Source organism: Rhinoraja longicauda, chromosome 33 (assembly GCF_053455715.1).
Source record: "Rhinoraja longicauda isolate Sanriku21f chromosome 33, sRhiLon1.1, whole genome shotgun sequence".
Taxonomy (NCBI): domain Eukaryota; kingdom Metazoa; phylum Chordata; class Chondrichthyes; order Rajiformes; family Arhynchobatidae; genus Rhinoraja; species Rhinoraja longicauda.
Window position 1 is genome coordinate 1,528,291 of NC_135985.1, and position 19,976 is coordinate 1,548,266.

Genomic DNA, 19,976 nt, shown 5'->3' on the forward strand with positions numbered 1-19,976 from the left:
GGTTAATAATCAGTGTAGGAAGAAACTGCAAATGCTGGTTTATTGATAGGACAGACATAAAATGCTAGAGTAACTCAGCGGGTCAGGCAGCATCTCTGGAGTAAAATAAATAGGTGATGTTTCAGGTCGGAGCCCTTCTTCAGTCTGAAAGGTTCAGTCAGGAAGGTTCCTTTAACATAAATTACAGAAGGCAGAGGGACACAGATTAGCACAATTAAAAAATAAACATAAAGTGCTGGAGTAACTCAGCGGGTCAGGCAGCATCTGTGGAGAACATGGATAGGTGACGTTTCACAGAGTGCTGGAGTAACTCAGCGGGTCAGGCAGCATCTGTGGAGAACGTGGATAGGTGACGTTTCACAGAGTGCTGGAGTAACTCAGCGGGTCAGGCAGCATCTGTGGAGAACATGGATAGGTGATGTTTCACAGAGTGCTGGTGTAACTCAGCGGGTCAGGCAGCATCCCTGGAAAAACATGGATAGATGACGTTTTAGGTCTTGACCCTTCTTCAGACCCGATTTAAAATATCATCTATCCATGGTCTCCGAGGTGCTGCCTGACCCACTGAGTTACTCCAACGCTTTGTGTGTCTTTTTTTGAAAACCAGCATCTGCCATTCCATTTTTATACAGATTTGTACAATGAGTTACTCAAGATGCTATTGAACAATCTTCATGGTTTTCAAAAGAAGATTTTTATGAAGAGAAAATGAACTATATAAATACATGAAGAAAATCTGTCGTTTTCTGATGAATATTAAAAAAAGAGCAATTTGATTTTAAGCCTTTCCTTGTTTAAAACAATTCTTACAACAAATTGGGACAAGCATTATGTCTAAGTTCCCTTAAGAGTTGTCTTCTGGTAAAATGTGTGACGAGCAATGCTTTTTAGGACAGTTTGTGCATAGGCATCTATAAAAGTTAAAAACTTTACATTTTTTTAAATTATAAAAAAATTACTAGCATCTAACAAAATCAATTAATCAAATTATGCAGCAAGACCATTGAACCGCTCAAGTAGCTTATAGGAGGACGATTCAGTGCAGACACCAATAGCAAAGAATAATCCACCTTCCACCACTTTTTTGTCAACAGAATAAAAACACAGGTGGCACAGCGGTAGAGTTGCTGCCTTACAGCGAATGCAGCGCCGGAGACCTGGGTTCGATTCTGACTACGGGCGCCGTCTGTACGGAGTTTGTACGTTCTCCCCGTGACCTGTGTGGGTTTTCTCCGAGATCTTCGGTTTCCTCGCACACTCCAAAGACATACAGGTTTGTAAGTTAATTGGCTCGGTATAAGTGTAAACTGTCCCTAGTGTGTGTAGGATAGTGTTAATGTGCAGGGATCGCTGGTTGCTGCGGACTCGGTGGGCTGAAGGGCCTGTTTCCGCGCCATATCTCTAAACTAAACTTACAAAAGAGTTTTAACTTCATATGCAAATTGAACAAGACCCCGTCTTGATGAGAGGAGGGGTTCGCTGAGGAATTGCAATTAGACGGTAGACACAAGAAGCTGGAGTAACTCATCGGGACAGGCAGCATCTCTGGAGAGGAAGAATGGGTGACGTTTCGGGTCGAGATAGTGATATGTTTGATTGCCGATCTGTCACGTCGCCCCTTGTGGACATGGCCTGCTGTTTGAGATAACCGTGCACTGACCTGATCATCGTAGCGGTAAGTCAAGGCCTTCTCCCCCGTCGTATCTTCCAAAAAGCTCCCTTGTGGAGAGAGTGCAAATTCAGGAATAAAGTAGACCCTCTGCGACTGGTCCACATTTCCCTAGAAAATAAAAAGGGATAAACACATTTTTCCCTTTTCATCCCGTGAAGGAACCACATACAGACAGCAACCATTAAACTGATTTCATTGTAATCGCCCCAATTTTCCAGTGACTTCAAACTAATTCCTCGGCATATAATCCATTATTTTTGGCATGGTTTCCTCTTTGAAACTAATCTAAAGATATCAGGTCAATCTAGGGTTGCCAACTTCCTCACTCCCAAATACGAGACAAGGTGACGTCACCGCCCCACGCCCCACATGAGCTCACCCAGCCAGCGGCCACGTGCATCCGCTCCACCAATGGAGCTACGCAACCCGCCTCCGACCCGGGCGGCCGTCATTGGTGGAGCGGGAGCAAGTGGCCGCTGGCTGGGTGAGGTCGCATGGGGCGCAGGGCGTTGACGTCACCCTTTGTCCCTTATTTGGGAGTGAGGAAGTTGGCAACCCTACTAATACTGGACAAGGGCGGTCCTGTAAGGGACAAACTAATTTAGCCCAAAATACCGGATGTCCCAGCTAATACGGGACAGTTGGCAACCCTAGGTCAATCATACCTCCTGGAACCAGTAGAGCTCACAATGACAGCATAATATTAACCAAGCAAGTTTGGTTTAAACATCTTGATAGTGAATTAAATGCTATTGTTTAGCAACTAATAACTAAATTTAGAAAATAATATCACCCAGACATGTCAATCGTGCGTTAGAATCCAAAGGATACGTTTTTAAACTCTCGCCAAAGACTTGAATATTAAAACCAACTCCTCAAACAGTACAGGTGGAGGGTCACAAAATGCTGGAGTAACTCAGTGGGACAGGCAGCGTCTCTGGAGAGAAGGAATGGGTGACGTTTCGGGTTGAGACCCGAAACGAAACCCATTCCTTTTCTCCAGAAATACTCCAGAAATTCTCCAAAGATTCTCCAGAAAAACTGAGTTACTCCAGCCTTTTGTGTCTATCTCCGGTGTAAACCACCATCTGTAGTTCCCTCACACACAGATAGAGTGTCATATGGCTCCAAAGACGTACAGGTATGTAGGTTAATTGGCTGGGTAAATGTAAAAATTGTCCCTAGTGGGTGTAGGATAGTGTTAATGTACGGGGATCACTGGGCGGCACGGACTTGGTGGGCCGAAAAGGCCTGTTTCCGGCTGTATATATATGATATGATATGGCTGGTATTGTCTTTTGAATGAAATGCTGTGGTATCCCAATCTGCTCTCTCAAATGTACATTGAAAAGCTTTTCCCAGAAGAACAAGTTAAAACATATTAATGTCTAACTTTTCCAGTTCTGATGAAAGCTCATCATCTTTGAATATTAACGCACCTACTGAATACGCAGTATTTTCCTGGTGTTAAGTTTTCCCCGTATACAGACATTTTTTATTTCTCAAACAAGACTGCTTAAAAGAGTCATTATCTCTGATAATCTGGTCATTATCTCACCGCCACCCATGGAAATCTGCTTTAGACAATAGACAATAGACAATAGGTGCAGGAGGAGGCCATTCGGCCCTTCGAGCCAGCACCGCCATTCAATGTGATCATGGCTGATCATTCTCAATCAGTACCCCGTTCCTGCCTTCTCCCCATACCCCCTGACTCCGCTATCCTTAAGAGCTCTATCCAGCTCTCTCTTGAATGCATTCAGAGAATTGGCCTCTTTGCAGCACCATTATGCAATCTAATAGTCAACGTTAATACATTACTTTAGAGATACGGCGTGGAAACAGGTCCTTCGGCCAACGAGTCCACGCTGACCAACAATCACCCTGTACACTAGTTCTATCCTACACACTAGGGACAATTTACAGAAGCCAATTAACCTACTAACCTGCACGTCTTGGGAATGTGGGAGGAAACTGGAGCACCCGGAGAAAACCCATGTGGTCACAGGGAGAACGTACAAAACTCCTTACAGACAGCACCCGTAGTCAGGATTGAACCTGGGTCTCTGGTTATTCAAGGCAGCAACTCTACCACTACGCCACCATGCCGCCCATAAGATATATCAGAGAACCAAGTATTTATTTGGCAACTTTAATCATACCTCAACTCAGTTCACTGCCGGAATTACCTTATTGAGGCGTGTTTCACATAATAAATTGACTCAGATGAGTAATGTTCTAACCAAAGTGTAAAGATCCAGCCACGACCTCCCTACAATCCTACACCACAATGCTGAGAACTATATTCGGTACTCTTTCCCTTTGCTCTGCCTATTGTACCCAAGTTTGGTTTGATTGTATAGAGTCATACAGTGATACAGTGTGGAAACCGGCCCTTCGGCCCAACACTGGTCAACATGTCCCAGCTACACGAGTCCCACCTGCCTGCGTTTGGTCCAAACCTGTCCTATCCATGTATCAGCAAGAGACTCTATGCATCTACCCAATCTATTACTCATGATTTTATACACCTCTATAAGATCACCCCTCATCCTCCTGCGCTCCAAGGAATACCCAGCTTAATCTCTCCCTATAGCTCAGACCCTCTAGTCATGGCAACATCCTCGTACATCTTCTTGGTACCCTTTCCAGCTTGACAACATCTTTCCTATCTATTACAGTATTATCTGATTGAATAGCATGCAAAACAAAGCTGTTCCCTGTACCTCAGTACACGTGACAATGATAAACTTAAACCAGGGTATTATCTACATATTGGTAGGTATCAAGTCATTTACCCAAAATCAAAAATTTACAAGATAAAGTGCAACCCTTTTTCAGATTTCACACCTGTTATTTCCAGAAATGGTAACAAGATATATCAGCTTCACGTCAATATAGCAATTGCATTTCAAAAGGAACTTCACTGTGCAGTTTTATACCTGTCCACATGCGACAAGTGATTTTTGTACTTGTATCTCTACATTAACAAGCTTTTTGCTATTTGCAACTGGGTGGCACAGTGTTGGAGCTGCTGCCTCACTGCGCCAGAGACCCGGTTTCCATCCTGACTACTGGTGCTGTCTGTGTGGAGTTTGCATGTTCTCCCTGCGACCGTGTGGGTTTTCTCCGGGTGCTCCGGTTTCCTCCCACAACCCTAAGACATGCAGGTTTGTAGGTTAATTGCCTTCTGCAAATTGCCCCTAGTGTGCAGGATGTGAAAGTGGGATAACTTAGAACGAGAGTACGGGTAATTGCTGGTCGGCATGGATCTCGGTGGGCCGAAGGGCCCTTTAACCATGCATCTCCAAACTAATCTTTCACTGGAGATTAAACTGGAGGCTCACACGGGTTTTGAACTTTGAATTCCATCTGCCACAGCCTTGCATTCTATTAGCTTCATCAATATCCCTGTGGAAGTTTCTGTTTGCATCTACACAAGCATAGCACTCACAAACACAGTAGTGCCAGCAAATGTTGGACACATGACATTTAACTCCTTCATTCAAACCATTTATAAATGTAAATGCAGCTGCCATCCCTGTCCAGGTCACAGGGGACGATACTTGCCACATCATGCCAATTTAAGTTCAAAACCATCATCCCTATTCCCCATCTACAACCTCCTGCCAAGCAAGCAAGCACATCTCCAATTCCATAGGCTCTCGGTTTGCTTAACAGATTCTTGCATTGTGTTGTCAAATTCCTTCTGGAAGTCCACATAAATAACATCACTCCCTCTCGCATCCACCATCCAAATGCTGGCGTTAAGCGTGTAAACCAGACCCAGAAACTGCCTTTGGGCCCCGACCATTTCATTCTCAAAGTAGCTTCATTCTCATTGCCTTTACACTGGAGAACTTGAGTGTATTAAATACCTCCTCAAAATCAAAAATACAACCAGATTTACAATTTTGAGTTATTTCAGTGATCAACTTTTGAACCATTGCCTGTATACTTGCTGTATAACAAAGTCAGGTCTGCCTGCCTCCTCGTGTGGCTTAGGCTTGCTTCACCACTGCAAGAATATAGACAGCGCGATGAACTTTTTGCCACTTTGTCGGCACCAGAACGTGGTGATGTTTTGTGTACTGCCGAGGTGAGGACTGCATCATGAATTTACTGGAGTGATGCAAATAACTAATTTCACCGTACCTAGGTACATGTGACAATAAAGTATCATTGAATTGATTTAATTTGAGTGCGTGGCATGTTTTTCGCGTTATACGCAGGTTAATAGCAACACTAGAATAAGGATAATGCAAAGCAGATCGACACAAATGCCCCCACATCTCGTGCTCTCAACTCATAGCTTTACTCTCTGGACATCTCCACCCTGGGGAAAAAGGTTCTGACTGCCTACCTGATCTATGCCCCATGATTTATCAAGTCTCCCCTCAACTTCCGACAATTCCCATGACTTTGCAGAGTCATAACTCTAACACCATCCTTAAATTCATCAATGATACCCCTGCTGTTGGACGAATAATGGGTCTCAATGAGTCAGAGCACAGGAGGGTAATCAATAATCAATCTGATTGAATGGTGCCAGAACAATAATCCTGCTCTCCGCGTTATCAAGACTAAGGAGTTGATTGGTGACTTCAAGAAAGCAGAGTTTTCATTGAAGGGATTGCAATGAAGGGTGAATAGTTTCAAGTGCCTGCTTGACTGGTTGAAAGGGAACTCTGTAAAGATCTGCAACCTACCAAACAGTGGAGAAGATTCAAGGATTGTTCAGTCTCCAAGTAAGAACTTGCAACATTAATACTCATCTCCATGTCGTTTAGTTTATTATTGGTATATGTGTCGAGGTAAAGTGAAAAGCTCTGGCCCCTACCCAGTCAGAAGAGGCATTAGGGATGGTGCCAAGATTCACGAGGACATGCTTCAGGAGCAGATAGATGCCCTTAAAACAGTGGGAGGTGTGGACCACAGTACAAACCATCCACTCAATAGCACCTCCCAACCCAAGTGTGCAAGAGCCTCCAGTTCCTGCACTGTCATCAGTCACCACAGAAACACACCAAAGAAAGTGGACTTTAGTTTCGTTTATTAACATGTGAACCGAGGTGCAATGACATTTTTTTTTGTGCTATCCAGTCAGCTGAAAGATTGTACATTACAATCAAGCCATCCACTGTGTGCAGATACAGGAGACAGGGTATAACGTTTAGTGCAAGATAAAGTCCAATTAGAGATCATTTATAGGTCTCTCTCTCTCTCTCTCTCTCTCTCTCTCTCTCTCGATAGACGGGAGGAGAAGAGCATTCTCTCGTTGGCGAGAGAATGGTAGAGGATGGCAGTCTTTGTGAGTTGCTTATCGCCTTCTTGCACATTGATCCCAAGCCTTGCTGATAGAGTTTGCACCAAGGCTATCCAGTCAGCAGAAAGACTATATATATATACACACAAATAATCACAATCGAGCTATCCACAATGTACAGATACAGGTAAAGGCAATAACGTTGAGTGCAAGGTAAAGTCCAGTCAAGTTTGACGATAGATAATCCAAGGAAGCATGTTATCCTCAATCCTGAGGGATTGTGGTAGATGAAGAGGGGAAAGATCCACAATCCAAGATTGGAGAATAAGAGGCTGGAGAGAGATCAACAATTACCATTGGAGAGAGTAGTTACTTCAGAACAACTTTTGTTCAATCGACTTCAGATTGCCGAGGTCACTGAAGTGGAACACGAACTCTTAAGCTGCAGTAATCGAGTGCAACTTAAGGGACAGTGCCTTCCTACATTCTGGATAGGTCATAGCATGAAAAGAACTGATCTCTGAACTACCAGAGGTGAACATCTGGAAAAACATTTGAGAGTAATGTTTGGCTCAACAACCCATCATGAGATTTGCTTTAAGTAGGGTGGTTATAGCAAGTTTGGAAAGCTTGGTGGAAATCAGTTATATTCCTGGAAGAAACAAAAATAGTTTCAACTTTTGAATATTCTACTCCAGAGGCACAATTGTCTTTTGGCTTCGTCCAACCAGGGGAGTGTAATTCAGAACGACACATACTGGAAATTCACTCACGTGTCCCACTCCGTTTTCTCCTCATTAAATGTCAAAAAACACAATCGTACACTCCAATTTAAAAACTTGCAACGTGTATTACAGCAATCATTCATCTCAAACCATTTCCATGGGTCCAGATAGTGATAGACTCAAATAACTGCTCACCCCAAGTAAGGTTTCAACAACTTTGGAGGTGGTACAAAGTTCCAACTAAACGCAATGCAAAATGTCACGAATGACCTTTTTAAGATTACGTCTGAATAGTTTCACACTACTGGCTACACCATGGAATAAGTTAGAGGTTCATGGACTGCCCTGACTTTATTTGATAATGCTCCCATGAATACTCTGCAATGTTAAAGACATTGTAGAAAGACAAGTTGCAGTTATTGACTGATGAAGTGTCTGTTGTTGTGGGAAATTACTTGGCCGATTTTAATTCTGCTCTCGGACACCACAAACGGACCGATCACCTCCCAACGTCTACACGAATCTCCCAGCTTAGCACGTTATTGATGATGCGTTCCTCTATTTTAGGGGGACCAGATGTCAAGGAAATTGGCTGCTCAATTGATTCACACCACCTCGCACATATTCCCTGTGAACTAGAGTGCAAATCCCAGCTGCGATCAAGACTGAGTACATCGTGACAGCGTCAGGTTTAACTGACTGTTCCAAACATCCAGAGATAATGACGGCCATTTGCAGTGTGTACGGGTCACAGTAAACGAGAGCTGGAGACTGCAGGCTGAACCTGGATTACTGAGAGACATCTGTTGGCAACACCAATAAATCCAGTGAAGCAGAAAATCACGTGCAAATTATTAAATGAGGAGAGGAATATGTTGCCTCTGCATAGATCTACTGGCCTGACAGTTTTATAAAGTTTTTAAAAAAGATAAATCTGGCCCTTCCAAGGATTTTCACATTACAGAAGGTCAGTGAGGCAATTAATCCAAATTATTGACAGGGAAGTTGAGCGAGTCCAGATGCAAACTGGAGGAACAGCACCTTATGTTCCACTTGAGTAACTGGCAACCCAACGGTGTGAACATTGAACTCCCCCATCCCTGGACCCTCACAGTTCTTCTACTATCTGTCCCCTATTTCCCACCCTCTCCTTGTCCCTTTCCTCCTACACTCCACCTTCTGGCTTCACATTTCATTCCTCTTCTCTCCTTATACGACACCTTTTGTCTCCAGTCAACTCTCGCCTTTGATCAGCAGATGGATGCAGTAAGGGACAAGTCCCCATCACTTGCATCCACCTCATCTGAAGAAGGGTTCTGCCCTGAAACGTCACCCATTCCTTCTCTCCAGAGAAGCTGCCTGTCCCGCTGAGTTACTCCAGCATTTTGTGTCTATGTTCCACTTGCTAAGATCTGCCCTGCACCCTCCTCCCATCTCTTTTCTAGCTTTCTTCCCCTACTACAATCACTGAAGAAGGGTCCCAACCCAAAACACCACCCATTCATTCCCTCCCAGATGCTGCCCGACCCATTGAGTTACTTCAGCACTTAGTGTTGTGCTTACGGTTCCAGTATTGCCGTTTCTTGTATCTCTATTTTTAAATAACATGGCCTGTAGCTGGATGTAAATTTACAAATAACTGCAGAACTGCTTTTTAACTCTCTGTCCCAGTTGGGACTTGGTTTATGTCAATTGATGTACATTATCTTCAGCATTATTCCTGATGCCATTAGAAAATCCCAATAGGAATTCCTCCTGACTGACATGCCTGGGAGACAGGGAAGACTTATGGAGAGATGTCAAGTTGAATAAAGGGCATTCAGTGTCTGCTTAATGGTACCTGTGTTTGCAGAATACTTCATTTGAAAAGTTATGACTAATTTTCTATCGCAACTTATAGTATCCACTTTTATAGTTAAAGTTGCTACTTTACATGTCACTTACTCATTGTTGACTTTTGTAATATAAATATATATATATATATATATATATAATATATATAACAACGTGGGTTCCTCTGCAGAACTATCTCTCTCGCTCTCTCTATATATATTGTTCTGCAGAGGAATTTTTGCCAGAAAACTATAATTGTGTTTAAGTCCTGTATTTCCATTCCTTCAGATCATAGACCCTCACCGAATAGAAAAGTTTAGTTTCGTTTAGAAATATAGTGTGAAAACAGTCCATGTTGACCAGCTATCTCCAGACACTAAGGACAATTTACAATTTTTACCGAAGCCAATCAACCTACAAACCTGCACATCTTTGAAGGAAACCGGAGCACCTGGAGAAAACCCACATGGTCACAGGTAGAACGTACAAACTATGTTCAGGCAGCACCCGCAGACAGGATTGAACCCAGGTCTCTGGCGCTGTGAGGCAGCAACTCTACCGCGCCTCCCTACAGATCTAGGTTTTGTCCATTAAACATAAGAGTTTATTTTTATGATTTCATGCAGTTTAAGGGACTTTCCCGTCCTGTTGCTATGAAACCAAATAATCTAGAGCAAGCTTTTGATAAGTCAGTCCCTTCTTGTCTCTAGCCACCTTTATTCAATTATTTACCAATCTGGAGACACAAAAGATGGCAGATGTTGGGATCAGGAGCAAAAATCAGGAACTGGGGTCAGGCAGCATCTGTGGAGGACATGGACACGCGATGGATCTGATAGGACAGCGTGCATAACAAAGCTATTCACTGTATCTCTGTACATGCGGCAATAATAAACCTAACCCACACTGCAACAGTTACATTTGAGATAAAATATTTAGCCTCCTGGACAAATTTGACAAGTCCAGTAGCTGAACGAAATTACAAATTCTAATATAAATTTAATGTTAACGAAGAAGTTTATAAAATGGAAGAGTTAACGATTTATTTCAACAAACTGCAAGACTCCTCTACAAATTCATAATGTCATATTAAATCTTATCCCTCTCACCTTAAAACTATGTCCTCTGTTTGCCCCAACTATTCCCTTTGTGATTTTACACACCTCTGCAAGATCACGCCTCGGCCTCCTGTGCACCAAGGAAAAAAGTGCTGACCTGCGCATCAGTAGAAGTCCCACACACTGTCCACTGTGTTACTGAGAGTAACACAAAATCAGAGAATTCCTCCAAATGTTCAGATCAGGGCAGTACTTGTAGAGACCACAGATCGGTGACCTTTCAGAATTGGTAGCGATGAAATGGGTTTTATAATACAGAGAAAGGGAAAAGGGGATGAGACTCTCAGTAACACAGTGGATAGTGGGGTGCTGGACATCTACTGATGCACAGGTCAGCACTTGATTCCTTGGAGCACAGGAGGCCGAGGGGTGATCTTGCAGAGGTGTGTAAAATTATGAGGGGAATAGTTGGGGCGAACAGGGGACATAGTTTTAAGGTGAGAGGGGTAAGATTTAATAGGAACCCGAGGGGAAACTATTTCCACTCAGAGTAGTCAGTATACGGAACAAGCTGCCAGAGGAAGTAGTTGATGTAGGTACTACCACAGCATTTAAAGGGCATTTGGACAGGCCCAGGGACAAGAAAGGTTTATAGGGTTATGGGTCAAATGGGACTTGTTTCAATTGGGCATCTTGGATTAGCATGGATGACTCGGGCCAAAGAGTCTGTTTGTGTTTAGTTTAGTGATTGAGATCGCAAACAGGTCCTTCAGCCCACCAACTCCACACCTAACAGCGATCCCTGCACACTAATTCTACCCTACACACACGAGGGACAATTTACCAAAGCCAATTAACCTACAAACCTGCATGTCTTTGGAATGTGGGATAAAACTGGAGCACCCGGAGGAAACCCACGCAATCACAGGAAGAACGTTGAAACTCCGTATAGACAGCACCCATAGTCAGGGTCGGACCCGGTTCTCTGGTGCGGTAAGGCAGCAACTCTACCGCTATGCCACTCTGCGACTCTAAAGCTGAATAGCAAGGCTTCTGCTGGTGGACGATGGAATAAAGACAAACTTAACCAATGGATAACCCAAGCAACAGCACTAGGGGCATTGATTCTACACAGAGATGCAGATGAAGACTTGTGCAGTCAAACTAATCATCTTTCAGCACGGTATGAGTGCCATAAAGACAAAAGCTTCATTTATCACCAAAGTCTCACCATGTTACACCATGCCCCAAGCAAGAGGCATGGAGTGGGATAAATTAGGAGAGCACAGAGGAATTGCCAACAGAACTGATAAACCATAGAGGATAAACAAGCCACTACCATCAGCAAAATATCGTGACTGCAAATTGTTGCCAGAGTACAAGTCTATTGAAGCACTGTGGGAAGTACAGTTGTAGCACGGTCTTTCACATTCAATAAATACAAGTTTTGTTGAAGACAATCTAAAAAGAGACTGTTTGTTGTCTTTCAAGTATTCTTACAGGACACAAGAACGCCATTGAGACCAGTGACGTGATCCTTGCACGTCCCGACTTGCAGAGGGAACAGAAAGGGAGAGTCTGTCAGAGGAGGAAAACATGAGAGATTAAGGGACTAAAAGCAACGATACTACATGGCCAAAAGTAAGTGGTATTAGTTTACAAGATGTTAGTGTTGGGGAGGTGCTGATGCAGAATAGCTATTTACAATGACCAAAGGAAACCTGAACCAAAGAATCTGCTTAAAATTCTTGGTCCACATAAAAAAAGTTAGAAGTGGGAGAGAGAAAGAGTTAGTTAATTACAATTCTGTCACTTTTGCCAAAGAAATTAAACACATCCGAATGTCAGCCCACACTGAATGGCTGGCAACAAAATGACCCATTCCGGGCCTGTTCAAATTTCTATTATTCTTGGTAAGACAAAAGGAGAATTTGGGTTAGATCGTACTGGTGGCTTTTTGCATGTTTGCACTCTGGCTAAACTCTTGCAGGTAAATTTGTCATCACTGACATATGAAGCAATGATGTTCTCAGTTCAGCACGAGTTGTGTGAAGCTGCTGCTGCTGGGAGATCAGGAATCCTGTAAAAACCACACAAAGCACAGAGAGAGGAATAATTACAGAATGCCTTATTGAGAGTTTACAATCCTGTCAAAAGTGACAGAACAACTCTCCTCCTCAGCCAGGGCTCTGGATTTTGCCTATAAAACAGAAACATTACATCAAGGTATTCACAGTAAATATACGACAGATTAACACAGTTAAGGAAATAGCACAGAAACATCGAAAATATGCGCTCGAGCAGGCCATTCAGCCCTTCGAGCCAGCACTGCCATTCAATATGATCATTGCTGATCATCCAAAATCAGTACCCTGTTCCTGCTTTCTCCCCGCATCCTTTGATTTCGTTAGCCCTAAGAGCTATATCTAACTCTCACTTGAAAACATCCAGTGAATTGGCTTCCACTGCCTTGAAAACAATTGGCCTCCACTGCCTTGAAAACAATTTCAGCCAGAGAGTTGTGAACCTGTGGAATTCTCTGTGGCAGAGAATTCCACAGATTCACAACACTCTGGCTGAAATTGTTTTTCCTCATCTTAGTCCTAAATAGCCTACCCCTTATTCTTAAACTGTGACCCCTGGTTCTGGACTCCCCCAACATCAGGAACATTATTCCTGCATCTAGTCTGTCCAATCCCTTACGAATCTTATACGTTTCTACGCAATCCCCTCTCATCATTCTAAATTCCAGTGAAGGATTCTTGTTTACTTGGACCTGTAGAATCCAGTTGGAACAAATGGCTTGTTGCTGCCCTGGTGTGAACCATTGGTTGAATAGCTGAAATGGTGCTGAGAATATCTACGAGGAAGTTGCCAGGACTGGAGGGCCTGAGCTATAGGGCGAGGTTGGGCATGCTAGGACTTCATTCCTTGGAGCACAGAAGGATGGACAATGATCTTATGGAGATGCACAAGGTCTGTATGGAGTTTGCACGTTCTCCCAGTGACGGCGTGGGTTTTCACCAGGTGCTCCGGTATCCTCCCACATTTCAGAGACGTGCAGGTTAATTGGCTTCTGTAAATTGTAGGATAGAACAAGTGTTTGGTCGGCATGGACTTGGTGGGCTGAAGGGCCCGTTTCCACGCTGTATCTCTGAACCAAACACAGAAATGGGTGGCTTGGCCCAACTCATCCATGCTGATCCAAGATGCCCCCTTGAAACTAGTCCCATTTGACCAATAACCCAGTAAACTTTTGTCCCCATACCTGTCCAAATGTCCTTTAAATGCTGTGATAGTATCTACCTTAACTACCTCCTCTGGCAGCTCATTCCATATACCGACCACCCTCAGAGTGGAAAATATTGCTCCAATGTTTTGGAACTAGTGTAAGGGGTGATCGCTGGTCGGCGTGTACTTGTTTGGCCAAAGAGCCTGTTTCCACGCAGTATCTTTAAAATTGAAACTAAATGTGGTAACCGCCCTGTTTTTGATGTACCTTAAGTGCATGGTTCCTCAAAGTCCATTTCTCCGCTTTAATAAATCTACTACAGGTTTAAGAAATACTTTTCGGCAATGGCAAGTGCTCAATTGCAGGAACAGCACTTTTGTCCAAATTCTTCTCCCTCCCACATAAGCAACCAATTTCTGATGAGAATTCCCCAAGTATGCTCAGTAGTTTTGCATTTAAGCTCATTTTGAAAATTGGCAGCAAAATCTCGTACGGGAGGCCAAAATCCAATGAGATTTTGGAACAACTGGACAACAGAACATCGAGAAATGTGGAAACATTTTTACGCTCGGCGAGGCTAGGCACATGTTGCAGAGTTTTTGTTTAAAGAAATGAATGAAAAATGCCCTTCGCTAACCTGACCAAACAATCGTGCATCTGCAAGGACACGTACCTCTCTCTCTAGCTGATGAATAAATGTAACACCTGCCTTGATAACACAGATCATGTGTTTTAACTGGGGCACGCACTGAAATACACAGATGGCAATTCCCTCGTTGTATTCTACTGAACAATAAATTTTAAACATTCCTCATCTATGACCAGAACAACCTAACTTTATTTTGAAATGCAGGAGACATGAACTTCTGTTCCAGCTTTCACTGGAAGTCTACCGTCAAGGTTCAAAACGTGTAGATTCCTGACCAAGTGAAGCTGATTCGTTACGTTGCACTGCAGCTGTGGAGGGGTTTCTGCACGAAACATTTAAGTGCTAAGGTTTAGAGCGAATGGTTTAAAGGTATATGGTGCCAAATGCAAGCAAATGAGAGAAGCATAGATGCAGCATCTTTAGTTTAGTTTTTTGTAAGTTTAGAGATACAGCGCGGAAACAGGCCCTTCGACCCACTGAGTCCACTCCGACCAGCGATCCCCGTACACTAACACTGTCCTACACACACTAGGGGCAATTTACATTTATAACGAGCCAATTAACCTACAAACCTGCACGTCTTTGGAGTGTGGCTGAGGAAACCGAAAATCTCGGAGAAAACCCACGCAGGTCATAGGGAGGACGTACAAACTCTGTACAGACAGCACCCGAAGTCAGGATCGAACTGGGGTCTCCGGTGCTGAAAGCATTTTAAGGCAGCAACTCTACCGCTGCGCCACCGTGCCCCCCTTTGTTGTCAGGGACAAGTTGGGCTGAAGGGCCTGCCTCCATGCTGTAGCACTCCATCACCCAGTTAAATTGGATAGATTTAAACACCATTAAATCAATTTTATGATTTGCAAAACATAATTCAATGACGAATCTGCATGAAAATATAATCACCTATTGCACTCGGAAATTGCAAATTTTAAATAGTTTTGTATAAGAAAAGATTTGACAGCAAATCTGTATGTATAACTGTTGCAATTTTTCCAGAATTTGTTTTAAAATTAGTAAATGTCTGACTTTAGTTTTGCTGTTTCATTCTGCTCTTTTCAACAATCATATATATATTTTTAAATTATTTTACAAATATTTTCTCAGTTAGTTTTATTATTATCACGTGTACTGAGATACAGTAAAAAGCTTTGCTTTGTATGCTATTCAATCAAATCAGATAATACTAGACATGAATACAATCAAGCCAAACTCAAGTACAATAGTAGAAACATAGAAAATAGGTGTAGGAGTAGGCCATTCGGCCCTTCGAGCCAGCACCGCCATTCAATATGATCATGGCTGATCTTCTAAAATCAGTACCCCATTTCTGCTTTTTCCCCATATCCCTTAATTCCTTTAGCCCTAAGGGGAAGTTACAGAGTGCAGAATATAGTTCTCAGCATTCATAGGTTAATGTTCATACGTTCTAGAGCAGAATTAGGCCATTCGGACCCATCAAGTCTACTCTGCCATTCAATCATGGCCGATCCATCTTTCCCTTGTCTGTGGCAATGAATTCCACAGATTTACCACCCTCTGACTAAAGAAATTCCTCCTCATCTCCTTCTTAAAGGAACGTCCTTTAATTCTGAGGCTATGACCTTGGTCGTGGACTCTCCCACTAGTGGAAACATCCTCTCCACATCCACTCTATCCAGACCTTTCACTATTCGGTGAGTTTCCATGAGGTCCTCCCTCATCCTTCTAAATTCCAGTGCATACAGGCCCAGTGCCGTCAAATGCTCATCGTATGTTAACCCACTCATTCCTGGGATCATTCTCGTAAAGCTCCTCTGGACCCTCTCCTGTGCCAGCACATTGTTCCTCAGAAATGGGGCCCAAAATTGCTCACAACAGTCCAAATGCAGTCTTACCAGCATCTTATAGAGTCTCAGCATTACATCCCTGTTTTTGGCTTCTCACCCTCTCAAAATAAAAGCCAGCGTACCAGCTCCATTGACAAAGTCCAATGGGGGTAGAGGTGAATTGGACAGTACTGAAGCTTATGGAAGAAGCGTTCAGAAACATAACAGATTAGTATGGGTGATTAGTACAGGTGTCAGGAGTTATGGGGAGAAGGCAGGACAATGGGGTTGAGATGGAAAGATAGATCAAGATTGAATGGCGGAGTAGATTTGATGGGCCGAATGGCCTAATTCTGCTCCTATCACTAATAACCTTATGAACAGACTTCCTATTTTCACACAAGCAAATTAATTGTGAAGCAAACTAAACTGAAGAAGAGTTTAAACCAGACTGCAGAATGTTGAATAATGAAATGCCAGCACAGAACGGATTCATTTCCCTGTTTTTGCAGGTATGCTTCTAGATTCCCCTTTTGAAAACCTTACAGCTTTTGCTGCCTCTACTGATTCTGCAAACATGCCCATCTCTGGAGTACAATGGCAATGTTTCACATCCCTTCACTGATGTTAAAATCGTGCAATGTTTATGTTGTTTTAATTGGGAGGATTGGAAGGGGGAAAGAGGGTGAAAAATGAACAGGTCCCCTGTTATACCCCGTGAGGAAGTTATTTTCTGGTAATCACAAAGGTAAAAAAACGACCCTCTGACTGAGTGATCTGCACAATGCGATTCCTGGGGAGAAGCAAGGACGAGCAAGTTGTAAGGGTAGGGAGAAGTAAGGAAAAGTGGAATGGAGCTAATGGAACTGTTTAGGGGCCAGCATGGACCTGATGGGCTGAATGGCCTTCCTCTGTGTCAGTACCAGATGTCAGATTTGCCAAAGAGATGTTTAGCTCCCCAAAGACATTAATCTAGTTATTTATTAATAACATTTCTGCATTCAAGAAGAACTCAAACTGTATTTTTCTCACCTACTGCTCCATAAGAAGCTTTTATTGATATGTCCAACTTGTTTTGCACCTTTAAGCTTCACATTTAAACGTGGCCTGCAGCTTTTGGCACTGTGCCAGATATCCCTATTAGGTTCAGGAAAGCATTCTGATCCAGCACACTGTGTAACTTAAACAAGTCTCAACAATATTTCACAATGGATTTTCTCATCCTGGACATTAATCATTAGACATTTAAGACGAACTCTGTATCTAAACTGTCACCACTAATGTGTCCCTTGCCACAATTCTTTTCAATTATTGAAAAAATCAGTAAGTTACAAACTAATGCTTTGTGCCGGGACCAGAATTAGAGATAGTACATGCAAAGATTTTATATCTACAGCGTTTTACAGCGTTAGCCTGAAGCACACGAGCACTCCAAGTTCCGTACTCTTCCAAAGAAAGCAGCTGTTAAAACACGTTAACACACTTCTACTGATTCCAAATGGTAGTAGTGAGTGCAATCATGCGCGTGTTAAGTGCATGTCTAGTGGTTCTATCCAGGACCTTCAAAACAGAATCACATTTTGGCATAGTTCACAAATCATTTCTAATTTTACACATCTTAAAATACAATGCCACTTGCCATTTGACGGCAATGGGAATATTTGCAGTCACAAATATGCAGGTGGAACAAGAATCTAACAATCACCCATGCGATTCAGTTGATGGATTCCAAAATACAGCATGGGAACAGGCCCTTCAGCCCACCGAGTCCATGCCGACCATCAATCACCTGCACATAGGGTTGGCAACTGTCCCGTATTAGCCGGGACATCCCGTATTTTGGGCTAAATTAGTTTGTCCCGCACGGGACTGCCCTTGTCCCGTATTAGTAGGGTTGCCAACTTCCTCACTCCCAAATAAGGGACAAAGGGCGACATCACCGCCCCGCGCCCCACGTGACCTCACCCAGCCAGCGGCCACGTGCTCCCGCTCCACCAATGGCGGCCGCCTGGGCGGTGATGTCACCCTTTGTCCCGTATTTTGGAGTGAAGAAGTTGGCAACCCTACCTGCACACCTGGGGAAATTTATAGAAGCCTATTAACCTACAAACCTGCATGTCTTTGGGGTGTGGGCGGGGGGAAACTCGTGCGGTCACAGGGAGAGTGTCCAAACTGCGCACAGACTGCACTCCAAGGTCAGGATTGAACCCGGGTCTCTGACGCTGTGAGGCAGCAGATCTACTGCAATACTGTGCCATCTAAAAATCAATCTTTTCCAATTAAGTTGGAAAAGCCCAAAGCTCCACTATGCTTTTTGGCACATCTTTCTTTTTTTTCCATGTGCCATCTGTTTCTCTCAGTTCCCTTTCTCCTGACTCTCAGTCTGAAGAAAGGTCTCAATCCGAAACGTCACCTATTCCTTTTCGCCAGAGATGCTGCCTGACCCACTGAGTTACTCCAGCTTTTTGCGTCTATCTTCACTATCGTTATTACAAATTGTAGCACGGAATGCCTGCACAGCTCCAGGGGTTTGAACCTGATCTCTTGTGCGGCCTGTGTTGAATTTGCACATCTCCCCGCAAGTGCACAGTTCTCCCTGAGGCACTCTGGTTTCCCCCCACGTGCAAACAATAAGCTGGTCGGTACCTCACAGTTGTATCATCCATCCTCTCCCACCCTCTGTACAACTTAAAGCCAACCTATCCTCGGAAACTGAAAATTATTAACTGCATGAAGGTAGTTCATAAGTTCATAACTTCTAAGAGCACAATAAGGCCATTCGGCCCATCAAGTCTACTCTGCCATTCAATCATGGCTGATCTATCTTTCCCTCCTAACCCCATTCTCCTGTCTTCTCCCATTAACCCCTGACACCCGTGCTAATCAAGAATCTGTCAATCTCGGCCTTAAAAACACCCACAGGTGGGATGCCCTGCTGTTATTCTCCTGGATTTATTACATTTTGTTTCAAAAACAAAATCTTTTAAATATTCTAACTGATCTCATCCCCAATATCAATTGTTTAGTTTATTGCCATGTGCACTGAGGTACAGTGAACAGCTCGATTATTGCGTGCTATCCAGGCAACTGAAATCATGCATGATTATAATCGCGCCCGTAGTCAGGATCGAACCTGAGTCTCCGGCGCTGCATTCGCTGTAAGGCAGCAACTCTACCGCTGCACCACCGTGCCGCCCTAGTCTGAGGGTCTCCAGTGAGGTAGATGGGAGGTCAGGACAGCTGTCCAGTTGGTGATAGGATGGTCCAGTAGCCTGATAACAGCTGGGAAGATGCTGTTCCTGAATCTGGAGGTGTGCGTTTTCACACTTCTGTACCTTTTGCCTGATGGGAGAGGGGAGCAGAGGGAGTGACTGGGGTGAGACAAGCCCTTGATTATGATATACTTAAATAAATTCTGTAAACAGCCTATGCTCTAACTATCATGGAAGTCAGCTGAATATGACAGATTGTTCCTTAATGATTGCTTAAGAAAAAAGATTTCAATCTAAGATCTCATTATGTAAAATAAGCTGAAATTTGATGGGGCAGCCACTTGTAATAACAAAGGTCATTGCTGTAGAAAGCAAAATAATAATCATCTCTTAAAGCTGCAGCGTTGAGAGTGGAAGAGTGATGAAAATTAGCCACAATTTAGTTTAGAGATACCGCATGAAACAGGTCCTTCAGCCCAACTAATCCACATTGATCATCTGTACACTGGTTCCAGGTTTCCCCA

The 19,976-nt window shown here is 43.4% G+C and overlaps 1 protein-coding gene across 2 annotated transcripts in view; it reads right to left on the minus strand.

Moving 5' to 3' along the window:
* adamtsl3 (ADAMTS-like 3) overlaps nucleotides 1-19,976 on the minus strand; it is a 327,965-nt gene that overhangs the window by 289,495 nt on the left and 18,494 nt on the right. For both annotated transcript variants that reach the window (XM_078427555.1, XM_078427554.1), the window contains exon 3: nucleotides 1,661-1,780. In XM_078427555.1, coding sequence (XP_078283681.1) covers nucleotides 1,661-1,780 — 120 coding nt within the window. The remainder of the gene's footprint in view (nucleotides 1-1,660; nucleotides 1,781-19,976) is intronic.